Genomic DNA, 20,482 nt, shown 5'->3' with positions numbered 1-20,482 from the left:
ACAATAAAAATATTCCAATAAAAAACAAATTTGAAAGTCAAATTTCATTCTAAATTTGAATCCAACTTTTTATTATAGAAGGCAACTTGACAATATTCTTATTTCATGGACCTACTAGACATCCATCTCCTCCCATTCACTTTGGCCACACAAATCTCATTAAAACATTCCCCTATATAATAGTCGTTTGATCCGACAAAGTATCTCGATGAAGTATCTCAGTTTAACTCGACATAAATCCTATTAAACATTAATATTACTACAATTTAAATATGCAAAATATACAATACTAAAATTTAAATATACAAAATATAGTACTCCCCCCCCCACATAATTTGAGACAGTATTCCATTTTGGGTCATCCACATAATTTGTCTATTTCACTTTTACCATTTTGATAGTGGACCCCATATTCCAATAATATATTCCTACTCACATTTTATTATAAAACTAATACTTTAAAAGTAGGATTCATATCCCACCAACTTTTTCAACTTACTTTTTATTAGATTTCTTAAAATTCGTGCCGGGTCAAAGTGTCTCAAATTATGTGGGATGGAGGGAGTATTACTCTGAATGAAATATCTCATTTTGACTTGATATAAATTTTAAGAAAGATAAAAGTTTAGTTATGTATCGAAGATTTAAGAAAGACAAAATTTATGTACGCATAGACACATAGTGTGACCAATGTTTTAATATCGTGTTTGCAACACTTAATTCTGATTTATTTCGGGCAATAATTTAATTTTGATAATTAGTTCCCACGATGTTTGGAGTGTACGAGAGATTTACTCTTTTAAAAATATCAAAAAATTACTGAAATATAAATAATATTTTTACGATAGAAACACTAATTTATCCAAATACATATAAATTATAATCCTATTTAACACCTTCCATATTCAAAACGGTCGCCCAAAATGGTCAGAGCTTAGATTAGTCAATTTCATGCAACTCTATAATATTTCACCTTCTACTAATATTTAATCCATTTAATTCAATAAATTCCTAAATAGTCCAAATTTTAGGCAGACGCAAAATTTTTCCCAATTAAACAAAATTAAAAAAAATTCAACACCTATATACAGTCTCCCTCCATCTTCTTCACCAAGAAATTAGTCATGAAAACACACCACGCTTTCTCTCCCTTCACACTCTCTCTCCTCGTCACCATCTTATCCAAAATCTGCCGCGCCGCAGACTTCCGATTCGAAGCCTGCGCGCCGCAAAATTGCAGCGGCGGCGGCCCCAACATCAGCTTCCCATTCTTCCTCCCATCGCAGCAATCCTACTGCGGCTACCCAGGCTTCGCGATCGATTGCAGCACCAACGGATTTCCGATTCTCCGTCTCTCGGAAAACGAGTACATAATCGAAGACATTTTCTACGAAAACCGATCTCTCCGCGTCTTCAACGCCGCAGCGTTGCTGGCTTCGTCGATCGGAAGCTGCTCTCGGAGATTGATCCGAAACACGACTCTCCCCAACGGCAGATTCGATTACTCCGGCGGGGAGGAATTCGGTTTGTTTTTCGGCTGCAAAAACGTGAGCGAAGAGGTGCGGAGGTATGGAATCGGCAATTGCAATGTTTCTAGTGAGAGAAGCGACGAGATTGATTTGGCGATGTTTGCTGGCAATGAGGATTGGGGGAGAGCGATTGGCACGTGCGAGGAGAGCGTTGTGGCACGTGCGGAGCTGAGTGCGCATGAGAGGGAGGATGAAGTGGTGGATGTTACGGCGGTTTTGAGGAGGGGATTTGTGATGAATTGGACGGCGAGTGATTGTAGCGATTGCCGAGAGAGCGGCGGGCGGTGCGGTTTCAATGAGAGTTCTTTCCATTTTAGGTGTTTCTGCCCCGATCGGCCGCATTCGAGGAGCTGCAAACCGGGTGAGATATTTTCTCTTGATTTCTTTCCTTTTTAAGTAAGTTCAGTTTATGCTTTTTTTCTGTGCTGGAGTTTTTTGATTGATTTCTGTGCGATTTTCTATCCTAATTGTGCATGATTTTTGTTGGCATAAAGTTGAATTTGGGCTATAGTTAGGTATTTAATTTTATCAATCTTGGATGTTTAGATTTGATTGGTTTAAGTAACATAGATTTTATCAATACGTGAAACTCTAGAAAAGTTGTCATTCGACGATACGTCGTATAGAATTGATGCATCCTTGCATCGAGAATTAGATTGTACTACTATTATTATGACGATGAAGTGCAATCTAGCTGATAAGATAATTCTCCTCCATCCAAGAGAGTCGGTATTTCATATCACCACGAAAGTAGCTATGAAACATTATTGGGCACTGAGAACTAGATTGTACTATTATTTTGTCGATGAAGTTACTTAATTGATAAGACGCTCCTCTTCCATCCGATAGATCATAATTACCTTAATAGTGGATAAGGAAAAAAAACTAGATTTCGAGTCACTGCAATAGTGGTTTTGGCATTAATTACCTTTGTTTTCGCTTGAGTTTTTAGTTATATTATGTAACGTTTCGAACCAAAGGGGAAGAACGTAATGTCTAGTAGCTAGAAAATAGGTTACAAATCCTATGTAGATCGGCCTAGATCGGGTAGGAAAACACTTTCATGCATGTCGAGGGGCTTGAAATTAGGGTAGCCCATTGGGTCGGGTTGAATAATTTTGATTGGCTCAAATTAGGACAATTACAATAGTACGAGTCAAGCCATTTTGATTGCTAGAATATGCTCCTTCCGTCCCATAATAGATAATATATTTATGGATTAACACGAGATTTTAGGAGATGTTATTTTATGTGTTAAGTGGAAAGAGAAAACAACATATTATATTAATAAAAAAAAAGGAAATGTGACATTTTTGTAAGAGGAAAAAGAAAGAAAATCGTGACATGTATTATGAGATATAGAAAGTATTATTTATGTGTAATTAAATTTAAGACGAGCTAAAGTGGACTCTTAATATTACTATAGTCAAACATATAATCAAATCAAGGTTATACTATTAATGGCCCCATTACAAATCATATCAACGTAGTTGACAAAATATGGATTGCGACTGTGTCAAATTCAAGAGACGTTTTTAAGGGGAATTACTCCTAATGATTGAGTTGGGAAAATATAGTTCTAGTAAAAAATTTTAGAGAGAGAAATATATAGTCCACTAGAGCTGGTTCTGATTTGTTTAGATGTAGATAATGCTCCGCGCCACAAAATTTGACTGAGTCAATCTCACAATTCACACCATTTAGTATATTTTTTATTTTGTGAGAAGCAAAATATTCGGTTATTCTCATGATAAAAAAAATTAAAATTACTTCAGGTAATACAATGGTTTACCATGGTCTTCCACTATAAATTAATTTCCAAGTCAACTAGAGTACAAAATGGTCTATTCTCCCACTTTCTTAGTTCCATTCTATATAAAGAGCTTAGTAGCCTTCTTTGAGTGTAGTAATACATTTAGTCATGGGCAAAACAAATATTTTTCTTTTCTTACTCTCATGCCATCTCCATTTCCCCCCAATTGATTCCAAATGTCCAAAATCTTTCCGACGTGGAAATCTAGGCATATTGAGTTTCCCTTTTACCTCTACTAAAAATAACAAGTGCGGATTATTTTTCATTAACGGTTGTGATTCAGAATCATCTCGCCTTTGCTTTAGCCCTGAACAGCCCGACCTCGGGCGGGGAGAGTACCAATTTGTAGGGAAAAACAATTTATCGACGAATGAGTTCACGATTTACGAAGGTTCCCGCCAAAGGAGCTTGAAGGACAAGAATTGTAACAATTTCCAAAATCTATCCCTATCTCAATCTTCCTTTGTTTCATTCAGTTTTAGCCCTAATATCACATTTTTCACATGCTGGAATGCTACTATTGATCCAAATGTCCAAGATTATTTCCATAACCACCACTACAATACTAGTTGTCAAGCCCCTCCAACAGTCTATTATAGTACACAGTATGTTCCAAACAATAGTAGTGTTCCTGCCATGTGTTCGATGGTTCAGTTACCAGCGAAATCGAACTCAGTTACTCGTGAGCTATTTGATATGTTGAGTGCTGAGTTTACTTTGAAGTGGAATGTTTCTCAAGAATGCTATGATTGCTATGGTCGAGGAGGGCAGTGTGTTAGTGACAATTCGAATAAATTCAAGTGCAAGGAAGAAGGTAACTATAATTTGCTAATTTTTTTTTCATTTGTGTTCAATATTAAGCTTTTTTGTTTGTCTCACCAACATGCTAATATTTGATAAAGCCGGTATCCTTGTGTTTTTCTTTCACGTGTTTATATTGCTTGGATGAAATTAGTATTTAGTATCATATGTTGTTAGATTTTACGAGAGTTAGGTTTGGGATACTGCCAATGGTTTCAATTCCACAAAAGTTGGAATCGTACCCGGCCAACAAAGATAATTAGCGGTCGGCTTTGAACAAGACATTCCTAGGAAGCGTATCTGATATGTGACGGTGAGATAAACTAAACCCTTACGAAGCTCTATCCCAAAATCTAATGGTAATAGAAAAAGTCATTAGGTATTTAACTTAATTTCTTGTTAGTTCAATTAGAACATAGGTCGAATTCCGTCTTAACTCTGGAAATATATTGGGCCTGAAAACGCATTTTCCAACTCAACCCAAAAATTAGCTCAAGTATATGTTCTTTTCCGGATGGGCCTCTAAAATTATGAGGCCCAAATATACAATTCTAGCCCAGCCCAACGAAACTGTCCCAGACCAATCTTTTCCAACCCAATCTATATACTATTCGACAATTCCGTGCAATAGGCGAGTCAATTACGTACTTTGTCCTATTTTATTTTGACTTCTCTCTTTTATCATAAATCGAAAAGAATGTTGCACTCAGATGACCACGGCTGCTGATAGACTTTCCACCTTAATCCGTGAACCCGATTTAGATTCTGCTAAATGCGAATTCGGTACATATGGTCAAACTCTCCAAAAAAAATAGTCTTATTTTCATTACAAAAACTATTTTTTTTTACCATTTTTCCTCTTCCTCTTATCTATTTTCATTCTCTCTTTTTTACTTCTTTATTGCTCACTAAAACTTGCTCTTTCATGAGACTATTTTTTATTGATGAAGAAAATATTTTATTTATATAGTACTATAACTTATAAATTAAGAATATGACGCTGACTAGACTGAATAATATTTTCCTTTTTTTCCAACTGAATGAAAGCAATGCCCACAATTGGCATAAAGTAGACTCTCTGTATTCCATTTCCACCACAAATTTCCAACTCCAGTCAAACAGCGTGTTAGACAAAGTCAAGCACCTTTATTACACAAATAAGGCACCAATTATAAAATAAGGACACAAAACATATTTCAGTTTTTAAAAATGGCTCCTCCAATAAAAAACCACTTCATCTTCTTCCTCCTCCATCTCCTTCTTTTTCTGATCAAAGCTGAATCAAAATGCGAAAAATCCTACACCTGCAGAGATTTCAGCATCGAATTCCCCTTCACCGATATAAATCACTCCAAATGTGGATTAATCCAAGTCAATTGCAGCCTCCCTCACAAAAATCCACTAATTTATCTACGAGAATATCCGATGGATCTTCTGGGCAGAGACGGCAACAAATTTCTGATCCACGATACTGTTCTAGCAAACTACTTCAATGGAAGAAGCTGTAACTCCTTCGCAAACGTATCGCTGCCAAAATCTCCTCTGGTTTCGTTTTCGTACTCTCCTAATCTCACCACCTTCAACTGCTTCAATTCGAGTCAAAGAGTTGTACATTACTTCAAGCACTACGACTACGAGAATATAAGCTGCGATATCTTAGAGATTTATTACAAGAGAGAAGCGACAGAGGAAGCTCCTGCGGTAATTGATGATGTGCTTCCAGGATCGGGATGTACAATGAATCAAATGCCATTTAGGTCTGCCCAAAATTTCTCTGGTGATGTGTTCGATTTGTTTAGTTCGAATTTCACTCTAGAGTGGAGTTTATCTGAAGAATGTTATGATTGTTATGAGCGAGGAGGGCAGTGTCTCACTAACGACAGCAATCAGTTTTACTGCCGTAGAGAACGAGGTAATGTTCTAGCTTAATTTCATATCTTGGCTTAGATATAACAAAATACTAGTACTATCGATTTATTTTATAGTTAGTTTGAGACTAATTATCACTTAAGTAAATTAAATATAAGTGATAGCTTACTCAAACCAACCGGACCGCCGGTTTGCACAGAACCAGATTAACGGTTCCGGTTGGAATGATAACCGGTGCTTTGGTTCTGGTTTAGAACTTTAATTGGTAACCGATGCTTCTAATTTAAATGGAACGGGTATGTAGGTTCTGCCAATTCGATTTTGGTTGTAACACTTTTCGAACCACGAACCAATGATTTAGCAGTGGTTTCGATCTGAAATCGGCAAAAATCGAGAAAATCAACCTTGACCAAAAAACCCAAATGGGCAAAAAAATTGCCTATCTTAGGTTCAAAACTAGAACCGCAAATAAGGTTTTCAATTCGTGGTTCAGTTCCCGCTTGACACCTAAACCGCTGCTGACCCAATGAAATTAAAATAAGGAATATTCCTTAAAAACTTGAAAACGATTTTATAAATAATGTAAAATCGTCAAAATTGCTCTTAAGTTGTTGGCTGATAGTTTTGACGTGAGACAATTAAGTGAATAACAAAATCAAGTAGTACATCCCTTTGTAATTTTTGCAAATGTGGGATAAAATTATGATATTGCTCTAATTTAAGAATAATATTTTAAATAAATAATATACTACTTGCTTATTATGTTAGCGAGTATAGTGCACTATTTTCAATTATTAAATTTTGATCACATCAATTCCATGCATATCTTATGGTTTTGTTTTTTATGTGGAAAGAGTGCGGCCGACCTAACCAAATTTTCAACCAAGTTGCTATCATCCATAACTATAATAGAAAAAAAGGCAACTTTGTACATAAACTAATGTTTGAATCAAGACTAGAAAATACAAGTCCACAAACTGAAAAGAATTCAAATATCCTACATAAAAATACATTCCACTATATCGGGGTGTTAGTTTTAAAAACTCCTCACAAATATCTACTTCCTTCATCCCAAGTCATTTGATGTATTTCTTTGGTAGATGAGAATTAAGGTATGTGCATTCAGTGTTTTTTTTTTGCTAATAAAATATTACTCAAGTAACGAAAACAGAGAAAGTTACTAATTTCCATGACACATATCTAACAAGACACAAGAGAAGTGTGTTTGAAGTCTTAGGGAACTTTTGCTTCATAGACCAATTCAAAGTGTTAAATCATACATTCATACTAGAAGTTAAAAAGTGGAATATTATAATTAGCTAGGGTATTTTCTTCATGTAGTTTCTAGGGAAAAAAAAATGAACAAGTCAAAAGCTTGATGGATGGAGCCAATGACTTAATTAATCAACAAATGCCTTTATTTAAACAAAACTTGATTAAACTTAAACCACCTAATCAATCAATCAAGAGAGAGAATGGTTGTTGTTAGCAAACATGTGTTGTTCTTGTTATTGTGCCTTCTCCTTCTACCTCAATCTCACTCCAAATGCAAAGAATCCTACTCTTGTAGAAATTTCACTCTCCGGTTTCCATTCACCGATATCCGTGATCCCGGGTGCGGATTGTTCGCAGTTGGCGGCTGCAATTCAACCTCTCAAGAAGAACATCCACGGTTACATATAGGAGCTTCAACCTCAGCAAAATACATCCTAAACCAGCCATCAAATAACACATTCACAATCCTTGATTTCTTGCTTCAGACATTATTGGAATCACCAAGATGCTTCTCTTACATGAATGTGTCTCTGCCTCAATCTCCCTCGGTTTCATTCACATTCTCCCCTAACATCACGTTTTTCGCGTGCTTTAATAAGAGTAGCAACGACGAAATACAAGAGTATTTCGAAAGCTATAGGAGGGAAGAGTGTGATGCCTCCACTCTGTACTACAAAATTCCGGCAACTGAGAGTCATAACGGGGTGATTCCTCGTGAATGTTCCTTGACTCAGTTGCCTGTGAAGTCTGATGTGAACTCGACACAACTGTCGGAGATGTTGACTTATAGTTTCAGTTTGGAGTGGAGTGTGTCGGAAGATTGTGATCGATGCTACCGGGGAGGGGGCCAGTGTCTTGCAGACAACCGGAACCAGTTCTACTGCGAAAAAACAGGTACTTTGTTATGCTTCAATCTCAGAATCAATCACACACGAGCGAAAAAACAACAGAGACAATAGGTTACGTGGTTTGATCGTAAAGATCTGCATCCAAACGAGAGAGCTGCTCGTGTTTCACAACATCATACTAACTTATGCTATAAGCAGTGTGCTATCTTTCTATAACTAGCTTATCGCACGAGCTACTGCCTGCTCTCACACTCTCTTTGCTCTGCTAAGTTTCAGTAGCAATGGTTGCTACTGAAACCTTTACTAATGAACTCCTTCCTCTGAAGAAGTCATTGAGCAAAGACTTTCTACTGAAAGTAGTTTCTTGTAATGTACACGCATATAGTACTGAGAAACACACTTCTTCTTACCCCTAGTGAAGAAACAGAACATCCTTCTAGAAGCTTCCACGGCCGGTCTAGTTAGTTAGCTGTAACCTCCTCGCTGTATCTCGCTATTCCGTGAGTCACACCTCATAATCATACCTATATTATCTGCCAGTTATGAGAGAGAGAGAGAGAATCAGCCAGTTGTTCTTCATGAAATTTGCCTTTGATTTGGCTGCTACTATAAGAAATTAAGATAATATCCGCGATATATCTAGACCGTGCTGCTTACAGATTAAAGTACGTTGTCGTAAAAGTATGAGACTCTGTTTTTTTTTAGCCTAAAATAGATATTTTTCCTCTCATCTTTTCTTTGATGTTGAAAGAGTTGGCTTTGTGCACACATTTTCAACAGGCTGTAGCTATTAGATCAGAAAAAATAAGTGGCCTCAAATAAAACTATGAACTGGCTAGATTATTGAATATTCGTATTATGTGGAACATACCAGGCTTAAAAGATGTTGATGGTGCTCGTTCTTTAGCTTGGTCACATTACTGAGTAGGCCGGTCTTGGGGTTGGACGGGGTTCGGATGGGACAAGAGAGGAATGGTGGAGTGTAGGTAAATGCTAGTCAAGTGAAGTGTGAAAGAGGGAACTTAGTTAGAAGAATATCTATGTTAGAATTTGGAAGGAAGACTAAGTCAGTCAATCAGCGTGATGAATGGAGCCAACGACTTGATGGAGTCATGTTTCAACATATTATTATTTAACACAACTCGTACTACACAAGACTTCACAAGTAGAGAGAGAGAATGGCTCTTGGCAAGTATGTAATGTTGCTGCTATGCCATCTTCTTCTTCTACTACTCAAAGCTCATTCCAAATGTCCCAAATCCTACACCTGTAGAAACTTTTCTCTTGAATTTCCCTTTGCCGTTAGTAGTGATCCTGACTGCGGATTGCTCTTAGTTGATGGCTGTGATTCTGCAAAGGGACATCCAACATTACGCACACATTTTAATACATCTTCACATCAAATTCTACGAAAGACATCCACAAATGCATTCCTAATCCGCGACACATGGCTTCAAGAATCACTGAACTCAGCCAAGTGTTATACTTCCTTTTATATGTCTCCACTCGAGTCTCCTTTCGTGTCATTTACATTCTCCCCTAACATCACCGTCTTCACATGCTACAATCAAACTGCCTTACCACAAATCGAAGTTTATTTCCAAGGCTATTGCAGGTCACGCTGTGAAACCGCTACTATCTACTACAAACCTCCCCCAGCTCATCAGGATCATGCTCCGCCTACTGCAGATTGTGTACCCAGTCGACTACCTTACAAGTCCGGCAACAGCTCAGCTGATCTATTACATCTCCTGACTGGTGAGTACACTCTAGAGTGGAATGTTTCTCAAGATTGTAACGAATGCCACCATGGAGGAGGACAGTGTTATAGTGACAACCGGGATAAGTTCTACTGCCATAAAGGTACTTTCTTTTGCTAATTGCAATTGCAATTTTAGACTGAAAGACCGCACCATATTAGACTCGAACTTCAATAGCCTTAGGCATCATTTAATCACTCTACAGTTTGGCCAGTACACGTAGCAGCAGCTGCTGCTTACACAATGATTTGGTAGTACTAATGGTATCATCTACTTGCATAGACTCTCTTGATTAGACCACTTCAAAAACACCTTTAGTTAATCAATAAACCAATGATGAATTTGGGACGAGTTTAACCTTAAGTGTTCCCATTCCAAGTCAATTGTTCCGTGTATCTGAGTAGTATCAACGACTTGATGAACTGGAAAAGTAACACAAGTCAATTAAACAAACCACAAATTCCACTATCTTACCCCTTCTCATCTACTAGACGGAAATAGAAATCATGCCCTCTTTACTCTCATTCCTCTTTTATAATCTTCTTCATCTACCAAATTTAGCAGCTTCCAATTGCCCAAAATCCTTTCAGTGTGGAGATCATTTCCCCCTTAAAATTCCATTTACCGACGTCAAAAATCCCGATTGCGGCTTGATCACGGTTGACGGCTGCAATGGTTCAAGAAACCCAGTAATCATGTCTGAAGGTCTCTCGGGGTATGAAATTCTAGGCAGTATTTCAGCAAATCAAATCAAAGTTTTCGACCCTCATCTTCATCACTTATATCAATCTCAGCTCAAGTGCATCCCTTTCACAAATCTCTCTCTCCCAAAATCCCCTTCTATTTCGATTTCAATCCCCTTAAATCTCACCTTCTTCACTTGCTCCAACCATCGAAATTCTCAAGATTATTTCGAGAATTACCTCAGCTTCCACGACCAACGCGGCGGGCCTCTCACCGCGTATTATTTGGACCCGACAACAGATGATGATTCTGCAGCAAACGAGAGAAGTATTCCTGCGAATTGTGGGGTGATTCAATTGCCTATAGATTCTAGTAAAGGAGATGCCCACCAATTGTTTGATATATTGACTGCTGAGTTTTTTATAGAGTGGAATGTTTACGAAGCTTGTTCTAACTGTTTCCATCAAGGAGGGCAGTGCCTTCATAACAGCATGAATCAATTCATCTGTGAAAAAGGTACAATTAGGTGAATTCATTCGTTGATTATTTAAATTTGGAGGAATTGTAGGAAGAGTTAATCAAGATGAGAAATCTGTGTAGTATAGAGTCTAGATTGTAGAATGGGATTTTTTGCTTGACCAATTCGATTCAATTTAAGATTTTTTTGGCGACAATGATTGCTGATCAATTAGGAATCTTCTTGCCAAGACTGATTCAACCTTCAACCACCACACATTAACTAACTTTTTTTGTTAGATAAAATAAAAAGGAAATAAACATCTTTCCTACGAAATTTATTTGCCAAAGTCCATTAACGTGTTTGATTAGAACAACAGAATTGTCAGAACCAAAAACTATACAAAAGTAGCCAAAACATAATTCTCTTACAATAACTTCATTTTCTCTTAAATGGATGCAACCACACTCTTGTTTTTTTTCTTCCTCCCTTTCCATCTTCATCTCTTCAAATCTGCTGATTCAAAATGCCCAGAATCCTTCAAGTGTGGAGATCAAACTCTCAACTTCCCATTAACAAGAGCGGATGATCCCGACTGCGGATTGATCGCTGTTGATGGCTGTGATTCGGATGATCAAGTGATCCATTTAGGTGGTGGAAATCTTGGTTACACTCTTTTGGAGTACTATGATTCATCAAACAAAATCTTGATTCGTGATCCTCAGCTTGAAGCTCAATTGCTTAACAAAAGCTGCTTTTCTTTCATGAATCAGTCCTTGCTTCGATCTCCTTCGATTTCAGTCTCATTCAGTCCTAATCTCACCTTGTTCCCCTGCAACGTCGAACCTACTGATATGTCTAAATTTGATAAATACTTCGAAAACTATAGCAAGATAGAGTGTATCTACCCCGTGTACTATAAAATCCCATCGTCCGATGGTACTCCTTCCGAGCAAATTGATGCTCCAGAAGGATGTTGGTTAGTACAGCTGCCTATGAGGTCTAGTCGAAACTCAGATGATTTGTTCAGTATGATCACTGCTAATTTTACGCTAGAATGGGATGTTTGTGATGAATGTGTTGGTTGTTTCAATGGAGGAGGGCAGTGTCTCACTGCCAACAATAACACGTTCTACTGCAAACGAGGTATCGTTTATTCGTGTCTGGAAATTTTTGGCTCTAACCCGTATGGATCGACTGTCTGTGCTCTATACATTTCTAAATCCATGCCTAGTTTTGTTGTTTGCATCAATTTTTTTTTGGCATGAATCTAACTAACAGAAATGGTGATTTCTTTGTTTAAATTCTGTTGCAGAAAATAACTTGAGGAAGATATTATTAGCTACATGTAAGCTAACTCTCTCTTTCTCCGCACATTGATTAAAAGCATACAAATTCTGTGATTTATGTAACTTGATAATTTCTTGATTTATGATGAATCAGTGATACCTGGATCTGCTCTGTTGCTTGTCTGCGCCTTATATATTTGGCTGCGAAAGAAAAAGAAGGTTGGATCCTACCTTCTTTCAAGGAACTTATCTTATGATCCCTCCTCGAAAGCGGATATCGAAGACGGAAGCTTCAACTTCGGCATTCCCATCTTCTCGTACAGCGAGCTCGTCGAGGCCACTGGCAACTTCGACCCTTCGAAAGAGCTCGGCGACGGAGGCTTCGGCACCGTCTATTACGGTAACCACTCAACTCATCTCAAAAAGGGGTTATTAATTAATTAGACTAAAAGTCCAAATTTGGTTCCGAACATTTGCTTTTAAAAAAATATTTATCCTACATATTAAGTGCGTTAGCTTTTGGTCAAATTTAACCAGGCAAGCTCCACGACGGCCGAGAAGTCGCGATCAAGCGACTCTACGAGCACAACTACCGACGAGTGGAGCAGTTCTTGAACGAGATCAAGATCCTCACGAGCCTCCGCCACCCGAACCTCGTCTCGCTCTACGGATGCACCTCGCGGCGCAGCCGCGAGCTCCTCCTCGTGTACGAGTACATCCCCAACGGCACTGTGGCGGACCACCTCCATGGCCAGCGCGCCGCCTCGGCGCCCCTCACGTGGCCGATGCGGATGACCATCGCGCGGGAGACGGCCACCGCGCTCGCGTACCTACACAAGTCGGACATCATCCACCGCGACGTCAAGACGAACAACATCCTCCTCGACGCGAACTTCTCCGTGAAGGTCGCCGACTTCGGCCTCTCGCGGCTCTTCCCGAATGACGTGACACACATCTCCACGGCGCCCCAGGGCACCCCGGGTTACGTGGACCCGGAGTACCACCAGTGCTACCAACTCACAGACAAGAGCGATGTTTATAGCTTTGGAGTCGTGCTGATTGAGCTGATCTCGTCCATGCCGGCCGTCGACATAAGCCGGCATAAGCACGAGATCAACCTGGCCAACCTGGCCGTGAGCAAGATCCAGAAATGCGCGTTCGACGAGCTGATCGACCCGGCGACCGGGTACAACTCCGACGCGGAGGTGACGAGGATGACGACGACGGTGGCGGAGCTGGCTTTCCGGTGCCTGCAGCTGGATAAGGACATGAGGCCGACGATGGAGGAGGTGGTGGCGATCCTCCACGACATAGAGAGCGGAGGGGACGGCGATTTCGAGGGGGTGAAGGGGAATTCTGGCGGGAAGATACCGCCGTCGCCGGAGACGGATGAGGTGGTGCTGCTGAAGAGTAGGATTTATCGATCGTCGCCGACGGCGGTGACGGACACGTGGATTAGTAGCGCCTCGACGACGGCGAGTTCGGTCGGGTGATTCTTGATGTTGTTGGTGTGGGCTTACAACATCAAGAATCACACTTGTGTTAGGGGATGAGATGGTGTATATGTGTTTGTGTGTGTGTGTGTGAGTGAGTGAGTGAGTGAGAATGGTTTATATATTCTTTCTTTGTTCTATGTGTATTTTTCTTGTCTATTTTTGAGCAATTGGCAGCGGGAATGTGCATATGATGAAAGAGAGCTAGCTAGTAGAGTATTTCCTTAGCAATTGGTGGTGGCAATGTGATTATTTTTTGCTACTAGCATATGTTATTGATGTATAATTGTATATGTTGGTAATGTAAGTCCATCCATGACTCCGGCAATGGGATAGCCGAGCGCCCGAGCCAATGGATATTTATGGACTCATTACAAATTTAAGTCAAATTAAATTATCCGCGTGTTTTACTTTTAGGAAATGGATCTCACAATTTCTTTACACTAATTCCAATAATTTTTTTTCTCTATCTTATTTTACAAATTTGGTACGTATTTTAATTTATACCTTTTCAAAGTTTCTATTAGAGGTGTCAAACCCCAAATATCGGGTAATTGGATACCCGATATCCAATTTTTTGGGTTTCGGACCGGGTTCGGATATAAGATTTTTGAATTATCTGGTATACTCGAATTACCTGATTTTTCATATTTTAAATTTAATAAAATAATTTGTTCTATTATTTAGAAATTAAATAATTAAATATACTCCCAAAATCCTTCACTCTTAAGTCATATTTTGGGTTAATGTATGAATTGTGATGTTTATTATGGATGAATAAGGGGTGTTATAACTTATGAATTTTTTGTTTCTAAAAATTTGTACTAGTAGTTTTTTTCTCTTAAATTCGAACTACTTTAAGTTTTTATCAAATTCGGACTACAAGTTTGTATTTTTTAAAGTTTCTAGCTGATTTTCCTAAAAAAATAAAAAAACAAAATAAAAGTCCAAAATCGGGACTGGATACCCAATTTTTCGGGGCTGGATACCCGTGTCAGGTATTCGGGTACCCGGAATCATTTTCAGATCGAATATTGGGTATTAGATTTTGGGAAATTCGGGATCGGGTACCCGAAATTTTCGGATCGGGTATCCGCGGGTACCCGAGTTTTAAAAAATGTAGGATAATAGATTTTTGCATAATTTATATTTACAAAAAAGGGAAGAAACGAAGCAAAGCCAAAGACTGAAAAGTCATAACTCGTCTCAGACGTTAATTGACATGCTTTACCAAGTCTTCGTCTTCGTCTTCTCAACTCCACCATCTTATACGTAATCCATGGAACATGTGGTGTACAAACACAAATTCACAGCATGAAGCTTCCCAACTATCTGATTCTCTTTCTACTCCACTCTCTCATCATCATCACTACTGCTTCATTCCATTCCCATTCCAAGTTCCTAAAGTCCGACCCTTGCGGAGAACTCAGTCTAACATTTCTCACCGATTTCCGTCAAGTGATTCGAGTATCGATAGCTGAGCTCTATCAGAATTCTGAATTCAACTTCAGTCGGTTAACTGATGATTTTACACTTAGGTTTAATGTTTCTTCTAATTGTTCTGAATGTTACTTTGGCGGAGGGCAGTGTTTTAGTAACTCCACTAGCGAGTTCTACTGCAATAAAGGTATTGTTTCATATGCTCTCTCTTCCTCTAGATTAAATCTATTTGCAAGCTTCTTTTTTTCCGTTTTAATTAAAATGACCTCGTGGATTTATACTTCATAATTGATGTTGTTGAATTGTGTGCGTGTGTGTGTAGCATGATTGAACTGATGATATAGTGAGAATTACACATGAATAAATTCATGAATCCGAGATGAATGAATCGCATTCGCCTAATTTAGTTGTTCATATATTTTCTCTGTTTCTTGTACATATCTTCATCTCAATTCTCTCATAATTTTTTTTCCTATGGTGTCACATATGATATGTGTGCAGACAGACACAGAAATAAGCGGGTGCTGCTGATAGTAGGTAAAGTATTATACACATTCTCTTTCTCTTTCTCTTTACGATTTTTGGATCTAAACCACTAGTTTTTTTTGTTGGTACTCAGCCATATCTGCAGGTGGACTATTGTTTCTTCTATGCTTGTTGGTCTCCTACATGATCTGGCTGTTGAAGAGAAGGGTCCGTGGGGGCTACCTTCGCGCCTCTAAAATGTCTCTCGAGACCTCAAAGTCGGACATCAATGGTGCGAGCTCCTTCTTTGGCATCCCCATCTTCTCATACACAGACCTCGAAGCTGCCACCAACAACTTCGATCCTTCTAGAGAGCTCGGTGATGGAGGTTTCGGGACAGTATACTATGGTAAGAAATCAACATTCAAGTAGTTTACATAATGAATACAGTTAGTTATAATCTAGTTGTAGATTGGTTAATGCTCGAGGGCGAAATCAACGTTTTGTGTACTAGGGAAGCTACAAGATGGGAGGGAAGTCGCGATAAAGCGCCTCTACGAGCAGAACTGCAGAAGAATGGAGCAGTTCATGAACGAGATCGAGATTCTTACGAGTTTAAGGCACCCGAATCTGGTCTGTCTGTACGGCTGCACTTCTAGGAGAAGCCGGGAACTTCTGCTCGTGTACGAGTACATCTCCAACGGCACTGTGGCTGATCATCTGCACGGCCAGAAAGCCGACGTAGCGCCCCTCCCATGGCCTACTCGGATGAGGATTGCCGTTGAAACTGCAACCGCATTGGCTTATCTCCACAAGTCGGACATAATCCACCGCGATGTCAAGACAGACAACATATTACTCGATGGAAACTATCACGTCAAAGTGGCTGATTTTGGGCTGTCGAGGCTGTTCCCGAACAATGCGAGTCATATCTCAACTGTCCCTGGAGGGACCCCAGGGTACATCGACCCCGAGTACCATATGTGCTACCAAGTGACGGATAAGAGCGATGTCTACAGCTTCGGTGTTGTCCTCGCTGAGCTCATTTCATCTATGCCAGCTGTGGATGTAGGCAGGCGGACGGATGAGATCAACTTGGCCAACTTGGCGCTGATGAGGATACAGAGGGGTGCGTTTCATGAGCTGGCCGATCCGTCTCTCGGGTATAACCTCGACGCTGAAGTCACCGAGATGGTTACCTCAGTCGCGGAGATAGCGTTCCGGTGCCTGCAGCTCGAGAAGGAGATGAGGCCTTCCATGGCTGAGGTGTTGGCTTCTCTCAAAGATATATCTAACTGAAAAATGTTTTGTTAGAGAAAGAGATTGCTTTTGCAGGAAATGGTTTATACTTCATGGTGTGAGAAGAAAAGCTTAGGAAACTAGGAAAAATTTATGCTCTTATAAAGAGATTTTTGTATATTAATGAACTTCTGCAAAATTTCAAAAATTCAAAAAAGATCAATAAAAACTCACTTGGGATTTCTGAAACATTACAAGACAAAACCAATATGTCTAATACATCCAACAATGGTATACATACAACAAACAGAAACTTGCAGTTTGCTTTTTATTGACAACAAAATTGAAGGTGAAAATTCAGCTTTTGGTAAAACAAAATAGGTGAGCTAATGCCTAGCAGTGAGCTTATGATCTGTATTATCCAAAGGAATAATAGTTCTTTCTTTAGATGGGTTTACAGATAGGTCTGAATCATCTTCTTCTCCGGAGCTAGTTGATCCCTTTGGAGAATTGGCTCCAGAATCGGGTTTGGGGTGAGGTTTCGGATGCTGCTTCTCCTTTGGAGGCGATAGTTGCAGCAAAAATCTGTGTATCATCTCGTAACTGGTGAATGTAATCACAGCGGATGGAGTTGTTCGTAGGAGATTTGTACCACAGCCACGATAGAACCCGGCTAGTCCTTCCTGTCTGAAAACTTTCTTGATGCAATCAATGACACCGGAATACTTTGGCTGAGAGCCCCGCACTTGACCTTGCTCTTGCAGCCTCGAACGAATAACCTAGAGAAAGTTTGAGTATTCATAAAATATGTATTTTTTCTTTTTTTTGACTAGATAAATGTGTAATAGTATTAAGATAATGGAAGGAAACCATACCTCGTGAGGATAAGTTAATAGAGAGGCGACGACCTTTGAAGATGAGGAGGCAATTGCCAGTTCCCCGGGGTTGAGCTCGTTATCGCTTTTATTCCCTTCCAAATTAAGAAACAAAAGCATAACGAATATGGTTTCAGTTGTTATCCCGTTTATTACCTTCCAAATATGGAAACACAAAAATAACGAGTATGCATTCAGTTATATAGTTCCACACATCTAACGAGAATGCTCGGCTCTAGTGATGTATATTAACACAGAACGTGTACACTAGAACATCAGAAAAAGCCAGAAACGAAGTGGAAATGTGTTGTCATACCTCGTTTAGCTAAGGAGAATTTCATTCTTTCATACGCAGGGAACTGAATAGCTACGTGACTGATTCCAGCCAACGAAGGCAGAAGACCACTGTACAACAAAAGGAGAATTAAATACCAATTTACAACGTGAACCCGGAAATTCTGCTCGGCCCTTCTCAGTGGTAGATAATTGTTCAAATTTTTGTGTGTTCAAGCACGAACTAACCTGTACCATCCTCGGAATCCTTCTTCACGGGCAATTCGACTCAAAGCCGAAAATATATTCTTGTAAGGAACTACACCTTGCCTCATTCCTTGTGTCTACGAACAGAGATGAAGTCCAAATTAGTTTCGAGCGAGCCAAAACTAGATGAATATACAAGTCCAAAAGCCAATACTATAAGTGATGCAGCTCACAACGGAATCACAAGATTTATTAAATACTACAAATTACATGTCGTCACGAATGTGGAATAAGAAGTATTAATCTCAAATATCTGCCCCAACAATGCCCCATCCCCCACCAACTATATAGCATCCAATTTATAAACAACATTCCAACCTACTTGAAGTCGGGTCTTAACAACCCACAAAGGATTCGTTGCGATAGATGTTGCAGCACCAGCTCCTGCGGCAGCTACCATGTTTGAACCAATTGAAAGCTGGTCGCTGTTGTTGCTGCCCTCTGTATAATTGCAAAATATGTGTAAGATCATTCCAAAATAGAATTCTTTACATTCTTTACGTACAGCAATTTCTGAAGCTGTGTGAGACATACCATATGTATGTAGTAGCTCTTTAAGATGCCCATAAACCGTGAAGTATACCTGCAATGATCAATGAGAAATTGTCAATTTTCCTCAAAGATGAAAATTTGTAAAAACAGCTGCAACAAGGAATATCATTTTTGCAAGTCAGCGGACAAGTATTAAATAAATAGATACTTAATCTGATTCGAACATGTGAAGTGTCGTCTTCTTAAAAGACAAAATGATAAGGAAAGATCACGGCCAAAGAAAACAAGGACAATAAAATATTAATCTCAAATATACAAAAAAGCAAGAAATGAGATTCTAAATCACTACTACTGCTATTGAGTAGAATTTCACAGACATGTATGATGTAGTGAAACTGAATTCGTATAAAGGAGGATTAACAAATACTCCTAGAAAACTGCTTCAGCCATGAATTAAGTCACCGCGTGCTTCTAATAGTCATCATAACAAATACGAAGCTATTAAATCAGCATCACTAACATAGCCAAAAATAATAGTGAACTATTGTTACAAAAATGAAACAGGTTACAGGCGAATTCAATGATTGAAAGACACCACTCACAGCCCAATTTGGAAGTAATGCCGTCAAAGTTGGCGTTAGGCCACGGTAAAGTCCCCTCAAACCTTCGTTTCGAACAATATTTTGCAGGCTCACAATGATCACACTACCTAAATTTCACCACAAAAAAACACACATCATAAGCTAATTAAGCAGAGCTGATCTTAGTAAGTTAGTACTGTAAGTTAACCTTTTCAAACAAAACCTAAAAATCACAAGATTTCGAACCTTTACGACCAGACGGCTGCATTTCAGGGAGGCCATGGACTTGAAGCCTCGTCTTTATCACATCCAAGGGGCACACGAATGTAGCTGCAATTGCCCCTAAAAATTCAATCAAGCAAACAATTAACACCAAATCCATCAATCATCACCGGATCAAACACAGAAACACAAATTCGAATTTCAGCGAGTGTAAATTACTGAAACAATTACCTGCGGAAGCACCGGCGGAGGCGTCAAAAATGACCTCCTTCGCGCTCCGGTGGTCGCACGGCGCGGCGGCGACCATTTTCTAGGGTTTACTCCGACGAATAAAAAAATTGAGCTATGAGGTATTAAATCAACCTTCACAAAATTCCACCTTCAGCTACAAATACGCATACATGTCGAAATTAAATATATATATGGAGAAATGGAGGTTGAATTGGGGCGTTGCTGACACTCCAGTTGAAAGGAATTGGTATGCGCTTCGACCGAAATTGACCGTGTTTGAAGGGGAATGCAATTGGAATTTCTAGGGTTTTTCTTCTTCAGTTGGGATTTTGACGCGAATCGAGAGTGGGATCCATTGAAGCGATGCTCTCGGGAAATTATGGAAAGGAAATTACTGCTAATCACAGCAAAGTCTCGAAATTTTGGGGGTAAAAATCAATTTTTTGCATCTGGATTTTCCAAGCGGGAATCAGAATCTACTTATCTTGTTATACACACTGTAGAATATCTTGATTTGTCTTTTTAAAAACTCACTTTTTTTTTATTTTTTTAATTGAATTAAATCTCACTTTTGAAAAA

General features: G+C 39.2%; 3 protein-coding genes and 1 long non-coding RNA gene across 10 annotated transcripts; 2 read left to right on the top strand and 2 right to left on the bottom strand.

Annotated features, from left to right (window-relative positions):
* Nucleotides 1-1,106: 1,106 nt before the first annotated feature.
* LOC125209393 (LEAF RUST 10 DISEASE-RESISTANCE LOCUS RECEPTOR-LIKE PROTEIN KINASE-like 1.2) lies at nt 1,107-14,239 on the top strand. Of its 7 annotated transcripts, none has more exons than XM_089067439.1 (4): nt 1,107-1,890; nt 12,352-12,384; nt 12,480-12,725; nt 12,863-14,239. In XM_089067439.1, the coding sequence occupies exons 1-4, from the start codon at nt 1,125-1,127 to the stop codon at nt 13,816-13,818; spliced, it is 2,001 nt and encodes a 666-aa protein (XP_088923565.1). In that variant the 5' UTR covers nt 1,107-1,124; the 3' UTR covers nt 13,819-14,239. The 7 variants fall into 7 exon arrangements, with proteins under 7 accessions (XP_088923565.1, XP_088923566.1, XP_088923567.1 ...); XM_089067440.1 differs by lacking the exon at nt 1,107-1,890 and adding an exon at nt 1,961-4,156 and having other exon boundaries at nt 12,863-14,083; XM_089067441.1 differs by lacking the exon at nt 1,107-1,890 and adding an exon at nt 5,229-6,055.
* LOC125209425 (uncharacterized) lies at nt 7,413-9,130 on the bottom strand. The gene is made up of 3 exons (XR_007174324.2): nt 9,007-9,130; nt 8,546-8,668; nt 7,413-8,167 (listed from the first exon to the last, which is right to left on the bottom strand). It is a non-coding gene; the product is annotated as an uncharacterized LOC125209425 (long non-coding RNA).
* Nucleotides 14,240-14,998: 759 nt separating the features above from the next.
* On the top strand, nt 14,999-17,211 carry LOC125209401 (LEAF RUST 10 DISEASE-RESISTANCE LOCUS RECEPTOR-LIKE PROTEIN KINASE-like 1.1). The gene is made up of 4 exons (XM_048109005.2): nt 14,999-15,445; nt 15,760-15,795; nt 15,878-16,132; nt 16,238-17,211. The coding sequence occupies exons 1-4, from the start codon at nt 15,133-15,135 to the stop codon at nt 17,020-17,022; spliced, it is 1,389 nt and encodes a 462-aa protein (XP_047964962.2). The 5' UTR covers nt 14,999-15,132; the 3' UTR covers nt 17,023-17,211.
* On the bottom strand, nt 17,180-20,391 carry LOC125209407 (nicotinamide adenine dinucleotide transporter 1, chloroplastic-like). Its single transcript, XM_048109010.2, has 9 exons — nt 19,904-20,391; nt 19,697-19,792; nt 19,472-19,578; nt 18,912-18,960; nt 18,700-18,818; nt 18,360-18,454; nt 18,154-18,242; nt 17,838-17,932; nt 17,180-17,741 (listed from the first exon to the last, which is right to left on the bottom strand). The coding sequence occupies exons 1-9, from the start codon at nt 19,977-19,979 to the stop codon at nt 17,349-17,351; spliced, it is 1,119 nt and encodes a 372-aa protein (XP_047964967.1). The 5' UTR covers nt 19,980-20,391; the 3' UTR covers nt 17,180-17,348.
* Nucleotides 20,392-20,482: the final 91 nt, after the last annotated feature.

This window comes from Salvia hispanica, chromosome 3 (genome assembly GCF_029641045.1).
Source record: "Salvia hispanica isolate PSC_SH4W2 chromosome 3, Shi_PSC_v1, whole genome shotgun sequence".
Taxonomy (NCBI): Eukaryota; Viridiplantae; Streptophyta; class Magnoliopsida; order Lamiales; family Lamiaceae; genus Salvia; species Salvia hispanica.
This window is presented reverse-complemented; position numbering and strand designations above follow the sequence as displayed.

Bases quoted from the DNA above. Each gene is read 5' to 3' on its own strand.
- LOC125209393 (XM_089067439.1), top strand. From the start codon at position 1,125: ATGAAAACACACCACGCTTTCTCTCCCTTCACACTCTCTCTCCTCGTC. The intron at 1,891-12,351 runs GTGAGATATTTT...ATTCTGTTGCAG, and splicing joins TTCGAGGAGCTGCAAACCGG to AAAATAACTTGAGGAAGATA. The intron at 12,385-12,479 runs GTAAGCTAACTC...ATGATGAATCAG, and splicing joins GAAGATATTATTAGCTACAT to TGATACCTGGATCTGCTCTG.
- LOC125209401 (XM_048109005.2), top strand. From the start codon at position 15,133: ATGAAGCTTCCCAACTATCTGATTCTCTTTCTACTCCACTCTCTCATC. The intron at 15,446-15,759 runs GTATTGTTTCAT...ATATGTGTGCAG, and splicing joins CGAGTTCTACTGCAATAAAG to ACAGACACAGAAATAAGCGG. The intron at 15,796-15,877 runs GTAAAGTATTAT...GTTGGTACTCAG, and splicing joins GCGGGTGCTGCTGATAGTAG to CCATATCTGCAGGTGGACTA.
- LOC125209407 (XM_048109010.2), bottom strand. From the start codon at position 19,979: ATGGTCGCCGCCGCGCCGTGCGACCACCGGAGCGCGAAGGAGGTCATT. The intron at 18,819-18,911 runs GTATGTCTCACA...GCAATTATACAG, and splicing joins AGAGCTACTACATACATATG to AGGGCAGCAACAACAGCGAC. The intron at 17,742-17,837 runs GTATGGTTTCCT...AACTTTCTCTAG, and splicing joins TATTAACTTATCCTCACGAG to GTTATTCGTTCGAGGCTGCA.